A 22,263-nucleotide genomic window follows, 5' to 3' on the forward strand; every position below is an offset into this window, starting at 1 on the left:
GATTCATGGAGGTGGGGAGGGTGCAGGTGGTGAGCAGAGGAGTGACATGATCTGAATTAAGCTTCAAAAGACTCACTTTGGCTACTATGAGCAGGAGAACAAGAGCAGAAGCAAAGAGACTAATTAAGAGATGATTTCAGTAGCCAGGTGAGAAAGCATGGTGGCTTAGACCAGGTGGTAGCAATGAAGATGACGAGATATGTTTGATTCTGGGTATATTTTAGGTAATTTGGCCACGTTGGGTGACCACCATTAACTCGCTCATTTCTGTCTGCAGCGAAACAAATAGCCCATCTGACTCCTGCTTATTATTCTAGCCTAAGATTTCACCTATTGACGCAACATAGGCTGAGCCATCCACTTGTCTAAGTCTACAGAGGTAGCCAGTATTTGTACCTTACTGTAGGACTGATAGGCACAAGATCATTATGCAGCCGGGCTTCCCATATTTCTTCACACCCCACTCCCCCGCCATGCTTACCTCCTTCTGGTGAGTTAACAAAACTGACGAGCTCCTGACAGAGAACGTAATGGAAACACAAGTTGGTTTTACAGAAGAAAGGTAACCGATATTTTTCCAACCAGGTCAATAATCCTTTGTACTTTGCAATCTAGAGTCCAAACAAAATAGGAACAGAAAAGAGAAATGGAACTGAACTGCTACGAAGGCAGCTTAGCAAGGAGCAATAACCCCACACTTGCAATATCTGGCCCAGAGGAGAGATGTGTCGATTAAAAACAGTATCTAAGGGGAGTGGAGACTTGGGCTAAGGCTGCCGAAGGAGTAAATGGATTGGTAGGAAAGAAAAGCCTTGGTCTTTCATCAAAAAATCTTCCTTATTCCTGGGTGAAGTTGTCTAAGAAAAGATCTAGGTCTTTCTTGATAGAAGAGAAGCAGAAGAGATTTTGGTCTGGGGTGTTGAGTCATACCTCTATTCAGCTTGCTTCTTTGTAAACACGCTTATAATTTCTCACAAGCTCCCACCCCATATCAACTACACAGCATGTACAAAAACACATCAAGACTCACACATAACATCATTTAGAGAACATGTTGGATCCCTGAGAGATTGAGCCACCAGAGAAGGGAGAAAAAAAAATTATTTTATTTTTTTATTATTCTATTAACCAAATATAAGAATCAGAGTGGAGCGTCTTTCTCAGCTCGCCAGATCCCAGAGAAAAACAAAATCTTGTTGTTAGCAGGGCTTAGAGTAATCTTGCTGATCCCACTTATAGGGCAGGTGGAAGCTGTTGGTAAGTCTAAGGTCTACATAGTGGAAAAGAAGGACAGGAAGGGGGAAAAGGAGAAGAGAAAGACAACAAACAAGGACGAGGAAAAAAGAAAGAGAAAGATACGCCTCTCGAGGAGAATGGTTGAGTAGTCATTAGGAACTGCAGAGTGGCATCTTACCTCCAGCTACACCTTATAATGCAAATAACCACTATGTGGCCCATGCGCTGCCATTTCCTATCCCATGCCCATGGCAGGCATTGCCAATGAATTCCCACTCTTTCTCCATTAGATGTGACCTCAGAATTCTTCCCAACACAGTGCTCCACGCATCTACTACCCAACAATCACAGTAGACACGAGAGATGAATCCCATTTGCTAACCATGAACTAAAATATAAAAGGAAAGAATTCACCAGCAATTGCTTGCCCAAGTGGTAAAAATGCAAAAAGGAGAAATGTCTACCTGGCTTGATGCTGTTTGCTCTACTCACCTGCTTTATCGTTTCTTCCATAGTCACCCTCTGGCCTCCTCTTCCTCTCCCTCTCCAATCCACACTTCAAATTTAGCTCCCTCTTCCCTCACCCCAAACCCTCTGCCATTCAAGAATCTTACTCACCAAGTCATAGGGCATTTCTGGCCACAAGCTCCACTCTGAATTGTCAACAGTGTAAAATGGTGTCTGACCAAAGACCTGCAAAAGATAGCTAGGAAACAGCCACAGGGGCAGAGCCTCTCTTCACGGACATGTCACGGCCATCTGTGGCCACAGGGGAAGAGAGGTTCCATTGCTTTTCTACTTTAAGGGACATTAATTCTCAAATTTATTCCACTCAGTCAACTTGCCTTGCACAAAAAAACTCAAAATAGACTAAATTGCAAGATTTGTTTATCTTCTGGCTCCACCCTGCTCCAACCTGGGAGTTATCTTGCCTGTGTACAAAAGCCAAAGCCCACGATACGAAAAGGTATTTACTTTGTGTAGTGCATTATTCATTTCTCCGTGGACTTAGAGAGGAAGCAAAGGCTTGAAGCTTTTTCATCAAGAGAAACAGCTTTGGATTTGCCTAAACTCTTGAACTGGAGAAAGTAGAGAAGACTGAGGACGTGAAAATTAGGAGTACAAGTTACTCACGGGGGCATTAAAAGTGTCCAAAATGGATAGATAATTCTAGGCTCCTGTTCCTCTCTGTCATGGAGAAGGGACTGTCACCTATGCAACCAGCTTTGAGACTAATGGGAAAGGGCTTCTGTGTTTATAGGTGTCTAAGCCTATAGCAGTCTCAGTGAAGGCACCAAAATGTCTCAAGGTGTCCACAAAGTATTCGTGATAAACTAGAGGGGCTGAAGCCCCAACTCCTGGCTGAGCTGTCAGCACATCACGTCAGTCTGACCATCTCATGAGTCTAACAGCCCCAAACTTTTGTCAGTCTGTGGGCCCCTCCTTTTCTCCCTCCCCTTTGTCCGTAGCTGTGAGGTATCAAAGGAAGGTGATGGTGCGGCCTGCACTTCACAAATACCAGTCTATAAAGGGCACTCAGTCCTTAGCGACTCCTTCCTGCCCTGCACTCAGTGTTTGACCTGACACGCCCTGCCTGGTGTGTGGAGTTACCTTTATGGCATGTGCAGTGGGACTGTGAAGTCATGAGAGTGTGTGGGAGTGGTGCAGAAAGCAGTTTCACCACGTGACATTTGTCCCATAGAGGGCATGAGGCTGAGGTGGAAAACACGCCAGGCCTGGAGCCGCAAGACCTGGTGACCTCCTGGAACTGCCCAGATTTGCCACGTGATCTCAGGCAAGTCATTCAACTTCTGAGATCCATCTGTAAAAAGGGAATGATGTCAACCTCACGGTAGAAATTTGTAAATTAACAGCGGTATTCAACTTGAAATACCACTGTCTCTCTAAACAGACAGCAGCTACCTTAATGGCCAGGACTTTCTTACGTTCTTGGCTGGGATTCCACATCACTCTCTCCATTTCTAGAACATCATTGTGGGCTGTTGATGAACTGACTAACTAACATGCCTTAAGATTACTTCTGAAATCTTTCATTAAGGCAGTGGCAGAGGCAGCAGTTTAAGTGAAGATCACTCAAAAGACCTGCTTCAGAGACCTCCTCCTCCTTCCTTTGACCATGTCGCTGGCACCACCATCCACCCAGGCACCCAAGCCTGTTACCCTGACTCCTCCCTGCTTGTTAGCACCTCCCCCGACATTCAAACAGTGACAAGGTCCAGCACTTTGCTTTGCAAAAAATCTCTTCTATTTCTCCATCCTCTTCATCTTGTTGCCTTTAGACTCACCACCTCCCACCTAGAGTATTGAAACAATCTCCTAACTGGTCTCCCTGCTTCCACCATGGTCCCCCGACAGCCCAACCCATGGCCAGATTTCTGCAGAAATAATTTTCTCAAGTGAAAGTCTGGTCATGTTACTCCTTTACTTAAAACTATTCAATTGCTCTCTATTGCCTTCAGAATGATGTCCAAACTCCCAAGCCATGGCCTGCCTGCTCTCAGCAGCCTGGCTTAGCCTGGCTGTACAGCCTTATCTCTTGCTATGTCTGCCTCACAACTTTTTCTTCAGCCCTACTGAGTTACTTAGAGTTTCCCCCAAAGATTGTATTCCTTGGTGCCTTTACTTACTCTGTTTTGTCTGCCTGTAAGGCCTTTGCTTTCTTGCTACTCAACCCCCCAGTCTTTTCCTCCTACTTCTTTATCCACCCTTCCCTCTCTATCTTCCCCAGCCAACTGTCAAATACCTAGTCTTCTTTCAAGACTGGGCTTGTGTCCCTCTTCACTGAAGCCTTTCCTGATTCTTCCAGGTAGAAGCGTAGGAGTGGCCTCTCCCTCTAAGTCACTTGAACCCCACTGCCTCCTAGAGACTTCTGTCATGTCATCCACAACCCTTTTTGCACTCACCTTAAATATCAGTGTCTTGCAGTAGCCTGGGAATTCCTTGAGGATGGGGATGGTATCATTAATATCTGCGTCCCCAAATTAAGCCCAGTGGCTGGCACAAAATGACCACCCAATAAGTGTTTGTGGGATAATACGGACTGTTTTTCCCAGTCGTACGAAATCTCATCTTTTAGCAGGTGGCATTCCATGGAAAAGGGCACACTGAAATGAGCCACCATTAATAAGGCACCAGTGTTCAGAAGTAACCAAAGATTTAAACAAAAAAGATGTGGGATTAGTGTAGGTTTGAGTTTAAGAATATTTTGATGTATTTTTTAGTTGCATAGATTGATAAAATATATAGGTTTGATTCTAGTTAACAACTCAACAATTGTTATGTGCTAAACACTTAGTGAGAGGAGTAGAGCAGAATGAATAATGCATGGTCCTTGTCCTGCAGGAATTCACAGTGCAGTGGGGGAGATACAGACAAATAACCCAAGAGAGTTGCAAAGTGCCAAGGGGCACAGAGGCAGGGAGAAATAAGTTCTGATTGGGAGGACCTAGGAACTTCTTAAGGAGAGCAGGATTTAGGCAGAGATTTGAAAAATGGTTAAGACTTTGGTTGGTGAAACTATGGAAGCTAAGAACACTGCCAAGGAGAGGTGCACAGTTGGGAGAACGTCAGGTGTACTCAGCGAGGTCAGAGCACTGGGCACCAGCAGAGGCTGTGATGGGAAATAACCGTGGACACGCAAAGGCAATTACGGAGGCTGGGGAATGGGGACTTATTATATCAATAATGGAAGCTCCTGGAGATTTTAGAGGAAGTTCTGGTTTGTATTTATTTGTTCAACTTGAGATAGTTTTGATTTGGTAAGAAGTTGAAAGAAAAAAAGGCACTCAGCTCAGTGAGATTAACTACTCAGCTGTTGATGAAACATTTGGGGATAAGTCTGAGAATGCTTACCGGGAGAGAAAGAAATGTGTTGAAAAAATCAGCAAAGATTTCATCCTCTAGCAGAATTATAAGATTCGTAGAACCGATTATCTCTATATGGGGAGAAAAAAAATCTTCATGAACCAGGACTGCGTTCAGGATGAGAAAATGAAGCAACTGAATGAATCATTTCACACACCAAATCTCAGCAATGATGGCCTTTAGGGTCATCTAACCCAATTTTCTCCCCTGCTCCAGGACTCTCCTCTGCAAGATGGCTCTGCTTAAATACTCCTGAGGGGAGCTCACCCCTCACCAGGCTGCCCATTCCATTTATGAAGAGATGAAATGGTTAGAAAGATTTTTCCTACTGTGAACTGCCTTCTTATATCTTCTTACCATTTGTAGAAATTCTGCCCTCTGAAGTCTGATGGAATTCATCTAAGTCCTCTTAAATGGGACAGTGCTCCCAATATTTATGAAGACATCACAACCTTCTGCTTACCTCCAGCCCCTCTGGCTGGTCACTAAGCAATTCTTCAACCATTCCTCTCACGGCCTCCTTTCCATCTGGTTCCCTCCCACTGGCGGAGTTGTACCCACAACTCCAGCACTCTACATGCTTCCCAGGGAAGGGCGTGAGACAACTATTGCCCACATTCTATGTTATATTAGTGTGGCCGGAAATGGGGTTAGCTTCAGGGGCTCTCACGTGACACTGTTATCTCCACCAACCTTTATTTATGCAGTCACTTTTCAGAAACCAAGGGCAGGAATTTACATTTATCCCAGTCAAATTTCACCCTATTGGTTTGGGCCCAACATTAAAGCCCAGCAAGAGCTTTTGAAAATATTGATTTGGTCATGCAACCTATTTATTACTCCTCTCAAACTTGATATTGTGCTGCCCAAGTTAATCTGAGGAGACAAATGTTGAATGTCACAAAGTCAAGTGTGGAGACTACAGGTGGACTAGGTGGCCCCCTCTAAGTTTACTCTAATTCACTGTCGATGCTCTTTAGAGCACAATGTTCAACCAGTAAATAATGAGCTAATTGTTTTATCAATGGCCCAGCATTTTTCCATCATACCCAAAATTTACAATGAAAGACTTGTAAAATGAGCAACCTAAATATTATACACGAATCCGATCTCTCAGTCTAGTTAAAGCTCTGGTGAGAATAGTAAGTGCCAGTCACAATCACTAGAGGGCAGTTACGATAATATAAGAAAACTAAACAATCCCCTCTGTCACTTTTCCTGATGACACTTGGTGGTTATTGTCTTCACGTAACAGAAATAGAAATAGAAACCCAGGCAATCAAACACTATTGTAACAGAGCGGATGTCATTCTTGCCCTCTGTTCTGCAGATATCTTTGTTTCTGCTATCTAGTGTTGTAAATTTTTATGGTTTTTTTCTGTCTCCCTCCTCAGCCCTCTGCTCTTCTTTTTATGAGCATTCCCTGATTTATTTAATCCATTCCACATGGGTGATTCCAAAATCTATGTTTTCAGTCCAGACTTCTTTCCTTGGCTCTAGTTCTGAATATCCAATGAGCTATGGGACATCTCTACATGGACACACACCAGCACTTTCATTTCAACATTTTCAAAGCTGACCTGATCATTTTGCTTCCCCACTTGCTCCTTTTCCTGTATTTCCAGTCTCAGTTACTAGAACTACCACTCAACCAATTGTCTAAACCAGAAACCTGAAAATCATCTTTGATTCCTCTCTTGCTCTGTTTCTCTGTCTGTCTGTCTCTCTCTTACTGCTCCCATATGTGGTGGAGGGCCATGCTATGTAGTTTCTTCTTCTACATATCCGTGGAATCTGTTGTCTCCTCTCTGTCCATAAAGTCACTCTCTTATTTCAGGCTCCTATCATCTCTCACCTAGACTACTGCGTCAGTTTCTTAAAATGGTCTCCCTAGCTCCAATCTCTTTCCTTTCCAAGCACTCTCCACACACTGCCACCATAATCTGCTGATGCTATTATTGTTAAAACCCTTCAAAGACTCCTCATTGTCCTACCAGGTAAAGTCCGAACTCCTTAGTACAGTGTCTGAGGCTTCACCCTATCTGGCTTTTGGGTTCCCTCCCAGCCTTATCTCCTGCCACTCTACACCAGGCTGCCTCCTCTTTACCAGCCAAGACATTGCTCTTTCCTGCACATGCTATGCAGTCTCACTTCCAACCTCCATGTCTTTGTTCCTACATTCCCATCACCTGAAATGTCCTCTCAATCCCAGTCTGCTTAGCAAATCACTAGTCATCCATCAAGAACTGATTAACATAAAATCTTCTTGGTGACCCAAGAATGGTAGAATCTACCACAATGGTAAGATTGATCATCACCCCCTGCACAGTCATGTACATCTTCCATCATTACGGTTAACAAGTCACTGTTTTCATCCATTGATCTGTCTTCTTCACCAGACTGAGCTTGGTGAGGAAGGACTTTGTCTTTTCACCTTTCTTCCTCTAGGCACTAAAAGTGTTTGCATGATGTCTAAGTTCTATAAATATTGAATGAATTGTTCTTTCAAGAGAAGATCTTCAAACTTATGGGCTTTTGTTTGTTTGTTTGCTTGTCATTCACAGAGCCTGGCATGGATTTGTTGAATAAGATTATTGAGGTGACCTGAGTGTAGGAAAGTAGAGTTTGGCAGAAATTTCCCAATTCGTTGTTTTCCATGGCTACACACACTGCTGGTGACAGGGGGCTTGACTATGACAGAGCTTGGCATTAACAAGACAGTCTTTAAGGGGTATAGGAACAAAGCTCCCCACATCCTCCCTTCCCATCCTACTATTTCTTCATTCCTGTTTTTCTATTCTTACCTGTTCTGCCTTCAAACTTCCTAATAATCTGGGAAGGCTTTCAACACTCATTCAACACGATAATAATATTGACTTGGGAACAAGAGAAATCATTGGATAATCCCAAACTCCAGGCTAGTCTTCTCACTGGAGGAGGTATGGCACATGCCCCATCTGCATTTTACTTCCTCCTTCTTAGCTGCCTTAGTTGTCTTATGAGTGGGCCCCTGTCCTATCCTCAAAGATCTATGGCATAAGGTGGAGGGTTGGGGGAGAAAAAGAAGAGAGAAGGAAAACGAAGGGCATGAATAACATAAAAGCCACATGTGGTGCCCCTGAATGACTCAGACCTGTCAACGATTGGGAAAGTGAGTGGTTTGCCTTATTTGGGGGGCTCAGAGCCTCAGAGGCATCCCTCTCAGACACTCACCAGCATTGCTCATGTTGCCATGCTCTTCCTGCCACTGTGACTGATTAGGAGAATCAGCTCCCAGTCAACAGAACCCCGCCCCTTGTGAACACATAGTGACACCTCCTCTAAGGAGTTCCAGGTTCCATCAGGAAGTGGCCTACTTACATCTGGTGTAAACCTCAATCTGAAGACAAGTCTTTGTTACCTGACCTCCTGGGTCCCCTTGAATGTACCAGACTCTTCCTCTGCTTAAGGCCTTTAGTCTATACTATTTTCTGTGCATCGACAGGTTCTATATAATTGTCCAATTATACATCCTAAGTCTAAGTTCTCTCTCTTTAACCTGACTTTATGCTTTGGGGGAGCAGGGATCTGTTCATTTATTTCTAATATTTCTTTTGGATCTAATATCCTTCTAGAAATTTAACAGGAACTCAATGAATGTTTAATGACTTGACTTGTCTCTCAGATAAGCTGGAAAATTCAACCTCACATCCATGTTTTGTTTTCCACCCCTTTTCCTCCTTCCCAGATAATTTCCACTGGTTGGCTGTGGGTTACTTCATTATCCATTGGCTTTGAAAAGGAATAGAATAAACAGTAGCTGAATGCCTTCCATGAAGAAGAAGCTAGACTGGGTGTTTATACTTTATTCTCATTCAGTTTTCAGCCTTACAAAATAGAGATTATTATCACCTCTTTTTCACTAAAGATAGTAAGTACAACACTGAGACTTGACTCTGCCTATTTGATTCAAGAGCTCATGTTATTTCAAATATGCCAGTAAATCAAACCTCCTTTTCACATGAAAAATGCATTTTAATGGACTTAAAAGTAAGCCCCTTGAAATTCCTCACAATGATCTATTTTTCTGTGTAATTCCTCCCACCACTTCTTGTGTGTATCCTTCTATGTTTAATTATACTTTCTTTCCGACAGATGTTATAAAACAAGCAGGAAACAATATCTATATAGAAAGAAGCTACTTGGAAAAAGGTATCCAACATATCTAAGAATTTTACCAGAAGATTGAAACAAAGCCGTTTAATATTTTCACCAAATCATGGCATACACAAGAACTGGAGATATTCTGTAACCAATTTTGAGCAAAAATTCTATAATCCTGATCAGTCCCCCATTCATCTAGGCCAATCACTCCGGAAAAGATAGAAGCAAGCAAGAGGCAATATGGGAAAGAAGTTATAATTGTCTTTCACTTTAATTTTTCTGAAGATGGTGTAATGTTTTTCAATTGTAAACTGGGCCAGGCCTAATTATGGGCTATCAAGACCAGCTCAAAGAAAAGAGCAGAAAACTTTTAATCCACATAAAGGCAGTCCTAGAAATGAAGAACAATCATAAATGTCAAGAAAAGAGACAGAAGAACTTTCTAGAATATTTCCAACTTACCAAGGTCTAAAATGTTTGTTGCAAGTTGAAAATTTGGAACTCACCATGAGTTTGCTCACAGAGAACAACTTGTGGTAAGACAAACGTTCAGAATGTTTTAATACGGAAATTAACTTTTGTTATTCCTTTTTTATTGCTTTAAATGGGTTTGAAACCTAAGTTCTTGTTCACTTCAAGGATAGGTAAATCATTTTTGGCTAGTTCAGGCTTTGGGTCTGATGTACCAGATTTGGATCCCTTCTTGCAAGGTCCTAGGATGCCTGTAAATTAGCCCAAAGAGGATCCTGAACACCAAGGGGGTCGGGAGCAAGTGCATTTAATAGGGTTCTGTGTTGTTTTGGTTTGGTCACTCATTCTCTGACCACCCTTCCTATTTGGGGTGAAAAATCATTGTGTGAGTCTTGGAGGGACTGTCTCCCAATATGGATGCCAGAGGGGGCCAGACAGTCCCTCCCCCTGCCCTGGCAGCAAGGACATGGACAGCTGTCCTAGACTCAGCAATCAGACCCTCCACCCAGAATTTTTCATCTTGAAGGGGTGCCTCAAAAGCTCAGGGGCAATGCGAGCTTATGTATGGTGGTGCCTATGACAACAAATGCTCAGTGGCGGTGGTGCCAGCAGTAGTATCACAGTGGGGAGAGCCACAAATGCTGAAAGAAGATGCTGCAGTTAAAAATGAGCATCATTTCAATGGGAGCTGGTGCTAACCACCAAAGACAAAGTGTGTGTGGGTATCACAATAGCAGCTATGCCAGTGTGGATATCAGAATGATGCAACCCACAGATTCTTTGTGGTGGCTGTTGATCATAGGGTCCCTTGAAAAAAAATGTGTGGGCAGCCCACTAAGATTCTACTTGAGAATATAAGCTCCATAGTGGCAGGGATTTTGGATGCAATGATGCATCCCAGACATCTAGAGCAGTTTCTGTCACATGGAAGTGCTCAATAAATACTTGTTGAGTGAATGAATTAATATAAATAGGAGCCTAAAATGAGCCATCTTGGCAGAATGTCAGGACCCTCATCCAATTTTCAGTCCTGAGTCAGAACTAGAAGCTCTTGAAAAGAATGCATTTTGCCCTTTAGAACCTTGCAATATTTTTGCAAGAATTTACTGTGAATCTTTTTTCCTAATCTTTGCCAAAGAGATCTGCTGCCGTTTCCAGGGTAACTGTGCACTGGGGGAAAGGAGATGCCCAGAGCTTTGGGAAATCATTGTACACTGGACTTGATCTAACACACAGTTAGTACCAGAGCTGAGATGTGAACTCAGGTCTATCTAATTCAAAAAATAGTATTTCCTATATTTGCCTGATGATGATAATCATCTTGGGCACTTCTGAAATATATGGACTCCAAAGCCCCACCCCAGCCCTTCTAAATCAGAATTGTCAGAAGAAGAATCTGGTAACACATGTGTTTAACAAGCACTCCAGGTGATTCTTATTATCACACAAGTTTGGGAGACATCTAGTTGCCTTTCCTTTTGGGAACTAAAAGGTCTTGAAAGGGTCAAGGATCCAGCCATCATGCAATTCAAGCGTCTAGCCAGTGATGTTGGCTTTTAGTTCTTGTCATCATTGGAGTGACAACACTCCATTTTGTTGTTAATCGCTCCAATAGTCAGGCTCTTCAAGCTGTGGGGAAGATGGTGGGCAGTGATTAGAAGTAGAGAGTGGCTTCACACAGATTGTCACACAGACAAGTCTGAAAGCACACTGTCTTAAAGAATGTGGGTATATATCAGTGCTCTATATGCCATTCTTTTAGGAAGAGACCTAAAAGAATTTCTTCTGCCCAAGTTGTGACAGTTCTTTCCAAAGGAGGTGATAATCCAAGGAATAAAATGAGATTATTAAACTCTCTAGAGCTTTACCCTGAACTCTCTTAAGATGTGTGTGTGTGTGTGTGTGTGTGTGTGTATGTTACACTGACTAACGAATGAGCTAATTGATAATTAATTGAAGAAACACGGAAGGCTACAAACTCATCTTGGAACACGTAAAACATCAAGAAGTAAAGAATCTCTTCTCATCAAAATCGCTTTAAAAAACAGTGTCTGGTCTTTACATATACTAAAGAAAGTATAACACTTTTTCAAATGTAAGTGATATTTTATCGGCAATTCATTGCTAACAACATTCCTCCCAACTTCTAAAGTTCTTTTCTTTCATGGGACAAAGTTTTTTAGGTATAAGAAAGCTTCCCAACAATCTTAGGACTTTTAAATTCTTTTAACCCTCTCTTAGGAGTGACACTGAACAACTTTCTTCTCAGTAATTTTTGGCTAAAGTATTAAGGTTTAAGAGCTGATGGTCTTTCATCTTAATAGTCACTTCCTATGAGAAGAGGACAAGAGAAACGAAAGAGTTGTTTAGTGAGAAAACCAAGGGCCTGACAGCCCTTCAGAGAAAGGAAATTCAAGCCTCTTGGAAGTTGATGTTTTAAGTGGACAGGATATCCAGGAGTTATTGCTTGTTAAATTAATATCAAATGTAATAGTTTATAAAACCCTTGGGAGTTAGCAATGAGCTAAGCAATGCAAAAGTCACCCAGGGTCAGAGAGGATGGAGTAGTATGGAGAGGGACTCAGAGGTTATTAAACAAACAGAAGGTTGGATGGCAATGAACTAAAGTAGCTCCTACTTTCCCAATTGTTTCTCTCAAACTGGTGCCCTATTTTAACAGTAGAAAAATAAATCACAATAATTAGTAATTGAATGAGCTCAGCTGAAAGTAAATGGCATGAAGAAGGGGGTAGTCCATGTCCAACTCACTTTCATGCCTCTAGTACCTGGCACAAGGTAGGTACTCAAGAATGCTTGTTCAATTCAGCCAAGGAATGGATGTGAAGGCAATATGGAAAGCTGTAAGTTCTGCACAAATATACAGATCTAAAACTTGTATGATTGACAATCAATGTGATACACACATTAACAAAATGAAGAATGAAAATCACATGATCATCTCAAGAGATGCAGAGAAAGCATTTGACAAGATACAGCATCCATTTATGATAAAAACTCTGAATAAAATGGGTACAGAGGAAAGTACCTCAACATAATAAAGGCCATATATGACAAACCCACAGTTAATATCACACGCAATGGAGAAAAACCGAAAGCTATTCCTCTAAGAACAGGAACCAGACAAGGATGCCCACTTTATTTAACATAGTATTGGAAATCCTAGCCAGAGCAATCAGGAAAGAAAAAGAAATAAAAGGGATCCAAATTGGAAAGGAAAAAGTGAAACTGTCGCTATTTGCAGATAACATGATTTTATATATAGAAAACCCTAAAGAATCCACCAAAAAACTTTTAGAAATAATGAATGAATACAGTAAAGTTGCAGGAGACAAAATCAACATACAAATATCAGTTGCATTTCTATGCACTAACAATGAAGTAGCAGAAAGAGAAATTAAGAATACAATCCCATTTACCATTGCAACAAAAAGAATAAATACTTAGGAATAAATTTAACCAAAGAGGTGAAAGACTTGTACACTGAAAACTATAAAACATTGTTGAAAGAAATTGAAGAAGACACAAAGAAATGGAAAGATATTCCATGCTCCTGAATTGGAAGAATTAACATCGTTAAAATGTCCATACTTTCTAAAGCAACCTACAGATTCAATGCAATCCCTATCAAATTTCCAATGACATTTTTCACAGAAATAGAACAAAGCATCCTAAAATATATATGGAACAACAAAAGACCCCGAATAGCCAAAGCAATCCCGAGAAAAAAGAACAAAGCTGGAGGTATCACACTCCCTGATTTCAAAATAGACTACAAAGCTATAGTAACCAAAACAGCATGGTACTGACACAAAAACAGAGACACAAATCAATGGAATAGAATCTAGAGCCCAGATATAAACCCACACATCTATGGACAGCTAATTTTCAACAAGGGAGCCAAGAACATACAATGGAAAAAGGAAAATCTCTTCAATAAATGGTGCTGGGAAAACTGGACAGCCACATGCAAAAGAATGAAAGTAGACCATTATCTTACACCATACACAAAAATTAACTCAAAATGGATTAAAGACTTGAATGTAAGACTTGAAACCATAAAACTTCTAGAAGAAAACATAGGCAGCACGCTCTTCGACATTAGTCTTAGCAGCATATTTTCAAGTACCATGTCTGACCACGCAAGGGAAACAATAGGAAAAATAAACATATGGGACTACATCAAACTATAAAGCTTCTGCACAACAAAGGAAACCATCAACAAAACAAAAAGACAACCTAACAATTGAGTGAAGATATTTGCAAACCATATATCTGATAAGGGGTTAATATCCAAAATATATAAAGAACTCATACATCTCAACAACATAAAAAACTAACAAAACAATTAAAAAATGGGCAAAAGATCTGAACAGACATTTTTCCAAAGATGATATACAGATGGCCAACAGGCACATGAAAAGATGTTTAACATCACTAATTATTAGGGAAATGCAAATCAAAACTACAATGAGATATCACCTCATGCCCTTCAGAATGGCTATAATTAATAAGAAACAACAAGTGTTGGAGAGGATGTAGAGAGAAGGGAACTCTCATACACTGCTGGTGGGAGTGCAAACTGGTGCAGCCACTATGGAAAACAGTATGGAAACTCCTCAAAAAATTAAGAATAGATCTACCATACGATCCAGATATTCCACTGCTGGGTATTTATCCAAAGAACGTGGAAACACAAATATGTAAAGACATATGCACTCCTATGTTCATTGCAGCATTATTCACAATAGCCAAAACTTGAAAGCAACCTAGGTGCCCATCAAGGGATGAATGGATAAAGATGTGGTATATATACACAATGGAATACTAAGCCATAAAAAAGATAAAATCTTGCCATTTGTGACAAGGTGGATGGACCTTGAAGGTATTATGCTAAGCGAAACAAGTGAGAGGGATAAAGTCAAATACCATATGATCTCACTCATAAATAGAAGATAAAACAACAACACACACACAGAGACAGAGATTGGATTGGTGGTTACCAGAGGGGAAAGGGGGAGGGAGGAGGGTGAAAGGGGTGATTAGGCATATGTTTATGGGATGGATGGTAATTAGTCTTTGGGTGGTGAACATGATGTAATCTATACAGAAATCAAAATATAATGATGTACACCTTAAATTTGTGTAGTGTTATGAACCAATGTTACCTCAATAAAAAAAAAATTGTCTGATTGAGGGGTTGGGACATTGAAAGATGGTGAGCAAGAGACAGGGCAAATGACACAGAGTCAATGTCCCAGTGTTAACTTACAAAAGCTCTCAATATAATATTGACAGTCTACAGACCTCTTGGGCAGAACTGTGTCTCCTGATTCAGAACTTCATGTTTGCTATCGCCCGTGGTGAGTTACGTGGGGAAAGACACAGCAGAGAGAATTTCTACTTTGCAGCTAATTGTTGTCAACTTTGCCAATATAATAGATTTCAACACGAAGACCTCAGAATGGTTGTCAATGCAATACATACAATTTCTAAAAGTCAAGGGAGGTACAATTTCAGCCTGAATAAAGGGTTCAAAATGCTTTGGTGCATATTAGATCTAGATGCAGTTATACTACTATAGTAATACAGAAGAAGAATAAAAACTGGAAAGTCTTCCACTAAAATGACCTATCTAATTAACAATTCGTTTCAGGGAAAGATACTGAGTTAAAAGTAGTAGAATCTTTTGTGATTGGTGATTAAGTGTTGGCTGAAGGTTAAAAAAAAAAAAAAAAAACCCTCACAGATATGATCATACAAAGGAGACGACTTGCCAGTTGTAGGTTTAGTCTTGGAAGGTCCCTGTCAGATATTCTTTGACTGAAAATATGTATATAATTCTGAGTTTTGGACAGTGAAGCCACAAGTAGTTTGAGATGTTAATTTTCTTTTGGTTGGGTTGGTAAATTTAAACCCTTTGTGTATATAAAAAATAAGTTTCCTTTGGTTTAAGTTTTATTCATGCAAATATACTTTTAAAAATGTATGCTATTTTATATATGCTGTTTTTTATAAAATAAAATGCTTAAAATTTGTTCTACTTTTAAAATTTTACTAATTACATTTACAAGAGCCTTTTAAGTTCTTAGAGAATTTTCTTTGTTAGATTTATAAATCTGCCTTATTAGGTATTTAAAATATTCAGAAGAATCAGATATTTTAAATTCATGATTTGAAATATCTAAGAAATTATTATTAATTAAATATAGCAACGGTATCTGTTTAGAATTTGATTTATCAAATTATGATTTATTGAAAAATAATTAAGTAAAAGCAATTTTTAAATAAAATTACTAAATTTATAAATAATTCTATATGTCAAGTTTAAAAGCTTAATAATTAGTTCATTAAATGTGTACTGTAATAAATTGAATATTGATTACAATACAAGCAATTGCAAGCATTCTTTTTGTTGGCACATTTCCTCTCATGGGTAAGAGCCCATTAATAATCTTCTTCTTTCAAATTGAAAAACAAATAACTGAACTTTCCATAAAACAATTTTCTGTAGCTCTTCCTTAGCCACCCTTCCTAGGGGGCAGGAACTCAAGTTTTCTGTTACCACTGAGCCATGAAAGCCCATCACTAGAACTGCACTGCGGAGCCTGTGGTTGCCGAGGTTCAGTGTCTGAGTACAGGAATGTACAAGACCTCGGAATGCCTGTCCTGAATTCCTCTAACGAACTCCTATTTATCCTTTGAAACCCAGATCAGAATTAAACTATTTTATCTGTGCTTCAATTGTACTAGATACAAACTTCATTTACATTCACCAACTATTAATTGCACGCCTATTATATGATGGGCTAAATGAGGGCATTTTGATGATTTTTATAGAGGTGCTAAAAAGCAGCAGCCATTTTAGCTCAAAGGACATTTTGACACTGTTGCATTTTTGAGATACACACACATATCTATATCTATATATCTACGTATAGATATCTATATCTATCTACATATAGATATCTATATGTACATATCCACGTATATAGACCTATATATCTACGTAATCTATATCTATCAATTGAATTCTATGCTTGTTCATATCTACACATCTAGTTTAACAGGAAACAGACCTTCATTATGTTTCCTGGATGCTTGGACATCACTCGCTTATGTATTTTTCTGCCATCCTCTTCATCCCTCCCTCATTTCTTTTAAATTGATAGCCAACACCAAGTGGAGAGCAAGCGCCCTTTCCAGGCTCATGTAAAGATGGTGCCCTCTGGTGGATGGTGGTGAAGATTACATCTTTCTTTCCAAAACTATTTGGGTTTTTTCTTTTTGTTTTTCCCCAAATTTATCTTCAGTTGGTTTTGTATTCCAAAATGATTAGGGTTACTGTCAGAGTGCTCATACCCACTGTGATGTGAGGAGTATGGAAAGGCCCTATCCAAACAGTAGGCTCGTCCATTCCACCATTAAATCAGGCTCAGTAATAATTCTTTGTGGCTTTGGAGGCCCCTGCTAGTATGTATTATGTTACCTCAAAGATACATGTTATGAGACATAATAATATTTGGAGGCATTAATTCACTACAGGAAACGAGTTCATCAGTATCTAACGAGACCTCAAAAGTACTCAGAAATGGGACAGGTCTGTCAACAAGTGGCTTTGGTAGCTCTTCAACTTTTACCGAAGTAGAGAGAGAATACCCTAAACTACTAATACTTGGGCTCTGCTTTTCTACCCTACATATGACTTTTCCCTGATTTAGTGAAAGATATTGCCTCAAGATGAGGTCAGATTGTAATATCAAAATATCAAAAAAAAAAGTCAATTTTTAGGTTAAAAAAATCCAAAATATGCTCTTAATATCAAAAAGAGGATGCCTGAGTGAAGTAGAGCAAGAGTTTTGCCGTATCTCTAGGAAAGAGTATAGAGAAAACATCGATTCCATCCCATCCCATCCTCAGGACACTAGAGGAGTTTCAACTAGGCTAGAGGAAGGATGGGACAGGCCTGAAAAGATCCCTAAGATTGTGGGGGAGGAACAAGAGGATGGGACCTAGAGGTGACAACCAGGAACAGGGCAGAACCTACCGGGGAAACTGCGGAGCTCCATGGGTCACCAGGACCAAGGAGAAGCGCAGAAGCTGAATTAATGCCTGAGGAATATTTTATTTCCACCCCGGGGACCACTACTCATCTCCAGTGGAGAGCAGCATTGTTACCTGGTCATCCCACTGGTGCAAGGTGTAAGTCTTCCGTGGAGAGCTGCTTGCTGGCCACACACTGGACATCTCACCCGTGCATGCCATCCTGGACTCTGAGACATTGCTGAGCCCCATCTAAACGATACTGGGAAGCACCTCCCCGCTTTGCAATAACTCAGAATGCTCACGAGCCCCCAAAACCAGAGGGTGGAGGCCTTCACAACCAGACAATAATTCACACCTGCTACACCTTAACTTTTGAACAAGAAAATTAACAAGGAAGCTTAAGGCCAGAACCAAAGGAAGAGGGATGCATCCAGTTCTCTTAGGATCTAGAAGCTAGAGGTAAACTAGAAGGATGATGACCCTCTAGAATCCTTGCCCAGCCTCACTCTGTCCTAAGCCTCCATATTTTAGTTGTGACCAGGAGTAAGGAAAGTTTGACGGATTTTCCACATCCTGGGTGCAGCAGGGAGAGGAGCAGAATGGGTGGCTTAAAGACATTCTTTGGCAAGTCTCCAATAATTTAACTCTCTCCTCAGAATTCCTCCCCTCCTTGACACCCAGCTATAACATTCTGTGACATAGCTAAGCATCTAACTACCTTAAGCCAGTTTCTTAACCCTTTTGAGTTTTCGATTATCATCAATAAAGCTTCCTGTTAAGATAGTTGTGAGGATTAAAAAGAAAAGTAAGTAGAATAAACAAGCCATCGCACTTTATTATACATGAGAACCAGAAAGAAGTGGGTCCAGGTGAGTCTACTACTTGGAAATGGATTGAGGCAAATGGATAGAGAGCAACGGGCTGATCTACCCAGGTAGAAGAACCTGACAGACTCTACACTTGGGGAGACAGGGGATGGAGAAATTCTGGAGGCAGACAAGCCCTTTGAGCCCTCACTACATGTAGGGTGTTCCTCTGTTCTACTAGACCCTACAGAGGAAATTGCCTTTAAGGATTGTGGTGATGGTATCACGGTATACATATGTCCAAACTCATCAAAACGCATACAGTAAATATGTGCAGTTTTTTGTATTTAGTATACTTAATGTATACCTCAATAATATACTTAATGTATTCCTCAATAAAGCTGGAAAAAAAAGAATCTGACTTTCTGTTTGATAAATCATAAAGTAATCAAAAGAAAGAACTCAATAACAGTTCCATGAGTTCTATATAGTCAAAATAACAGTTTGGATTTACCAGAAGTACTGAAGAGAGCCAGAAAGAGAAAGGATGAGGAGGTGGTTATTATGATGGGTAAGTTATTATGATGTACTAAAGAATGTAAATCATTATGCTATACTAAATGTGACTAGTGGTCGGTATTCTATGTGGTGGGTGAGGGACATTTGTAAAGGCCCAAAGGCAGGATATAGTACATTTATTTTCACATTCTCCCGGGAAGAGAGTGAGGCGTGCACAGAGGAGCAGGGCGAGCAGATGGCCTTGGCGAGAGTTGAAGAAAGAGAGAGGAGGTGGGGGAAATACTTGGGGAATGGAGAGTGAAGGTCACAGTCACACGCCTCTTGTGTTTTATCTGCCTTTCCTCTGCACACTGCTCAGCAAATGAGACTGAGAGAAGCCAGAAGGGGAGAGAGGGGGATGCCTGTCCCAGCAGAGTCTGCTGCCTCGGCTGGGACCTCTGAAGGAAGGACACCTGGTCCTCTTCTCTGACAGTGCCACTTCCCACAACTTCTCATCCAGGTGTTCCAGAACGTGCAGGTGACAGGAACCATTCCAGGCTCACCAGGTCCAGACATCAACAAATGTAACAATACCACAAAAAGGAGAAGCCGTAGATCCAGATCATCAAAATGGCAATGAAAGCCACATGCCAGCAGAAGAAGGTGGTAACAAACACAACGTCGTTTTTGTCATCATCCATCCACTTATGGCCAGAGATTGGTTTGAACAGCATAAACCCTATCTGCATCAGCCAAGAGCCTGTCACCATGTAGAAAAAGGCCTTCATCACCCGGAGCTGTGGCATGTTGGGAGCCCACAGCTCTGCGATCACCACCAGCGACAGCAGGAACATGGCCTGGGTGAGCAGGACATGAGACTGCAGCTCCACTCCTTCTGAGTCCTGCACGTGAGACACCATCAGGGGCACGATCAGAAATATGCCCAGAGCTTGGGCACCTTGCTCCAGAGCAGCACACCTCTGGGGCAGCACGTTCTGGCTCACCACATCTACACAGCCACTCAGGAAAAAGGTCATATATAGAGTGAGATGCTGCCACTGTTTGCGGTACAAAAAGTTTCTCTGATGATATATCTTGCTGATAAGTACAAACTGTCCATGAACGCTATGCAGCTCTTGGGCTACTAAAATGCAGGCGCTCAATATCTTCACGAACCCAACATAGTATATTTGCTGTAGCCTCGCCCATCTTCCTTTGCTCCAGGGACGGCGTGGAGGATACTGGATAGGGTAGTTACATATCAAAGCCCTGGAGACGAGTCGTGCATGATAAAGTCCATAGAAGAAGAGAGACAGCCCTGGGAACAGATGACCCTCAAAGCCTCCCATGGAACTGAAGGTAGGTCTGACCAAAGGCAGAGGCAAGAAGCTTGGAATGGCCACTTTAGGCTCTAGAGTGTGGAGGGAGCTTCCTGAAGCCCACTTATATGCTCTATCCAGCTCACTGCATCCACATACAGAAAGGAAATGGTTTTGGAGGAAACCCAAACTTACAGTGGAGTGGGTGTCATGGTTTCCGTTCTGGTCTTCTGCTCTGCCTCATTGATACCTAACCAACCATTGCCAAACAATGGAATGAGCATATTCTCCAGCACAATGCCTGGGCATCTGCCATTCTCAGAGACCATGCTATAGGCCCCCCTTGCCTCTCCTCCCACCTGTCCTTGACACCATTGCTACCTTCCCTCCTTCCCTTCCAAATTCACAGAACATAAGGAGGACTTCAGAGAAAGCATAGAGAACAAACAATGTAGCGTATATACCTTAAGATTCCTCACATACAACCTCATACAAACACCAGGTACAAATATAATCCCCTGGGTGTAAATAGTCTTAAGAGCCACAAGTAAACATACACAGTGCCCAATTACTATGATGTTACTTGAGGATTGCCAGAAAAATGTTCACTCCTGAGAATCTCTCTCCTGCTGCTCTCCAGATAGAACTGAGATGCCACCATCTGAGATGCCTTCCTTTGGGTTGAAGCAGTGTTTTTCCAAGTTAAAATGCAGGTGAATAGGTTCTGCTCAGCGGTGCGGATTCAAAATCTCTTGGAGTGGTGTCTTGCAACAAGCATTTCAATAAACATTCCTAGGTAATTCTTATGCATGCTAAATTTTGAGAATCACTGAGTAGAATGTAGGTACTGGCAAGAAAGAAGATCCTGTTAAGCTAGTAACCTTAATGAGAATTAGCCATGAAATATTATCCCTCATGAAATAAGCATTTATTAGAATGTAATGGTCATATTACCCTTCCTGACAGTCAATCAAGTACAGGGCATGTCTCAGATTAAGTTTGTTTCATATTGATCCTACAGATTTCCATTTTGGTTTATTTCTTGGTAAATTGTCTTTCATTGCTACTATGAATGGATCTTCCATTTTATTTTATAACTTTTACTGGTATAAGAAGCTATAATTTATATCGATCTTCATATTAATCATCTTGCATTTACACACTATTCTTACTAATTTTCAAATGATTTTATATAATCATTTGATCTACAAATAATGAAAAAATGATCTCCTTTTAGATATATTTTTGTCTTTTCTAATTGCATTGGCATGGTAGAAATCTATCATTTCAACTATGAAAGCTCCTCTCTTCTGGGAAGTGTCCCCTCAAACCACGTGGGTGAAGTGGGAGCCGTCATCTTCTAACAAATCCTGTTTTCCTAGTCACAGATCAGTCAAGGGATGGGCACTCGACCCAGCTCGGCCAATCTAAGCCCTTCAACAGAATTTTTTTAACCAAAGAAAACAGTTTTCAGCCCTTTCATAGGCCATATAAATTCTGTTCACTGAAGAACCAAGTAGTGTATTGGGATTATATTTCCTTCTCCATGGATCCAATATTGTATCGGTCATCTGTTGCTGCACAACAAATTAACACAAACTTAGTGGCTTAAAATAATACACATTATCTCAGTTTCTGTGGGTCAGGATGCAGGCATAGCTTTGCTGGGTCCTCTGCTCAGAGGCTCACAATGTGCAGTGAGGGTGCCAGCCAGCCTGTGTTTCACTCTAAAGCTCATGGTCCTCTTTCAAGCTGACACTGTTGTAGCAGAATTCAGTTCCTTGTGGGTGTAGGACTGAGATCCCCATTTGCTTGCTAGCTATCATTTCACTCCTACCAGA

The 22,263-nt window shown here is 41.0% G+C and overlaps 2 protein-coding genes across 3 annotated transcripts in view; both read right to left on the minus strand.

The window, feature by feature from the left end:
• Nucleotides 1-8,347, minus strand: part of RGSL1 (regulator of G protein signaling like 1) — a 57,431-nt gene extending 49,084 nt beyond the window's left edge. For both annotated transcript variants that reach the window (XM_058538076.1, XM_058538075.1), the window contains exons 1-4: nt 8,335-8,347; nt 5,110-5,192; nt 1,855-1,929; nt 482-611 (exon numbers count right to left, since the gene is read on the minus strand). In XM_058538076.1, coding sequence (XP_058394059.1) covers nt 482-611; nt 1,855-1,929; nt 5,110-5,192; nt 8,335-8,347 — 301 coding nt within the window. The remainder of the gene's footprint in view (nt 1-481; nt 612-1,854; nt 1,930-5,109; nt 5,193-8,334) is intronic.
• An 11,331-nt stretch (nt 8,348-19,678) lies between these two features.
• Nucleotides 19,679-20,452, minus strand: LOC131403787 (transmembrane epididymal protein 1-like). The gene has a single exon (XM_058538079.1). The coding sequence runs from the start codon at nt 20,450-20,452 to the stop codon at nt 19,679-19,681; it is 774 nt and encodes a 257-aa protein (XP_058394062.1).
• Nucleotides 20,453-22,263: the final 1,811 nt, after the last annotated feature.

Source organism: Diceros bicornis, chromosome 4 (assembly GCF_020826845.1).
Source record: "Diceros bicornis minor isolate mBicDic1 chromosome 4, mDicBic1.mat.cur, whole genome shotgun sequence".
NCBI classification, from domain to species: domain Eukaryota; kingdom Metazoa; phylum Chordata; class Mammalia; order Perissodactyla; family Rhinocerotidae; genus Diceros; species Diceros bicornis.

Excerpts from the sequence above, each read along its gene's own strand:
- LOC131403787 (XM_058538079.1), bottom strand. The coding sequence starts at position 20,452 with ATGGGAGGCTTTGAGGGTCATCTGTTCCCAGGGCTGTCTCTCTTCTTC.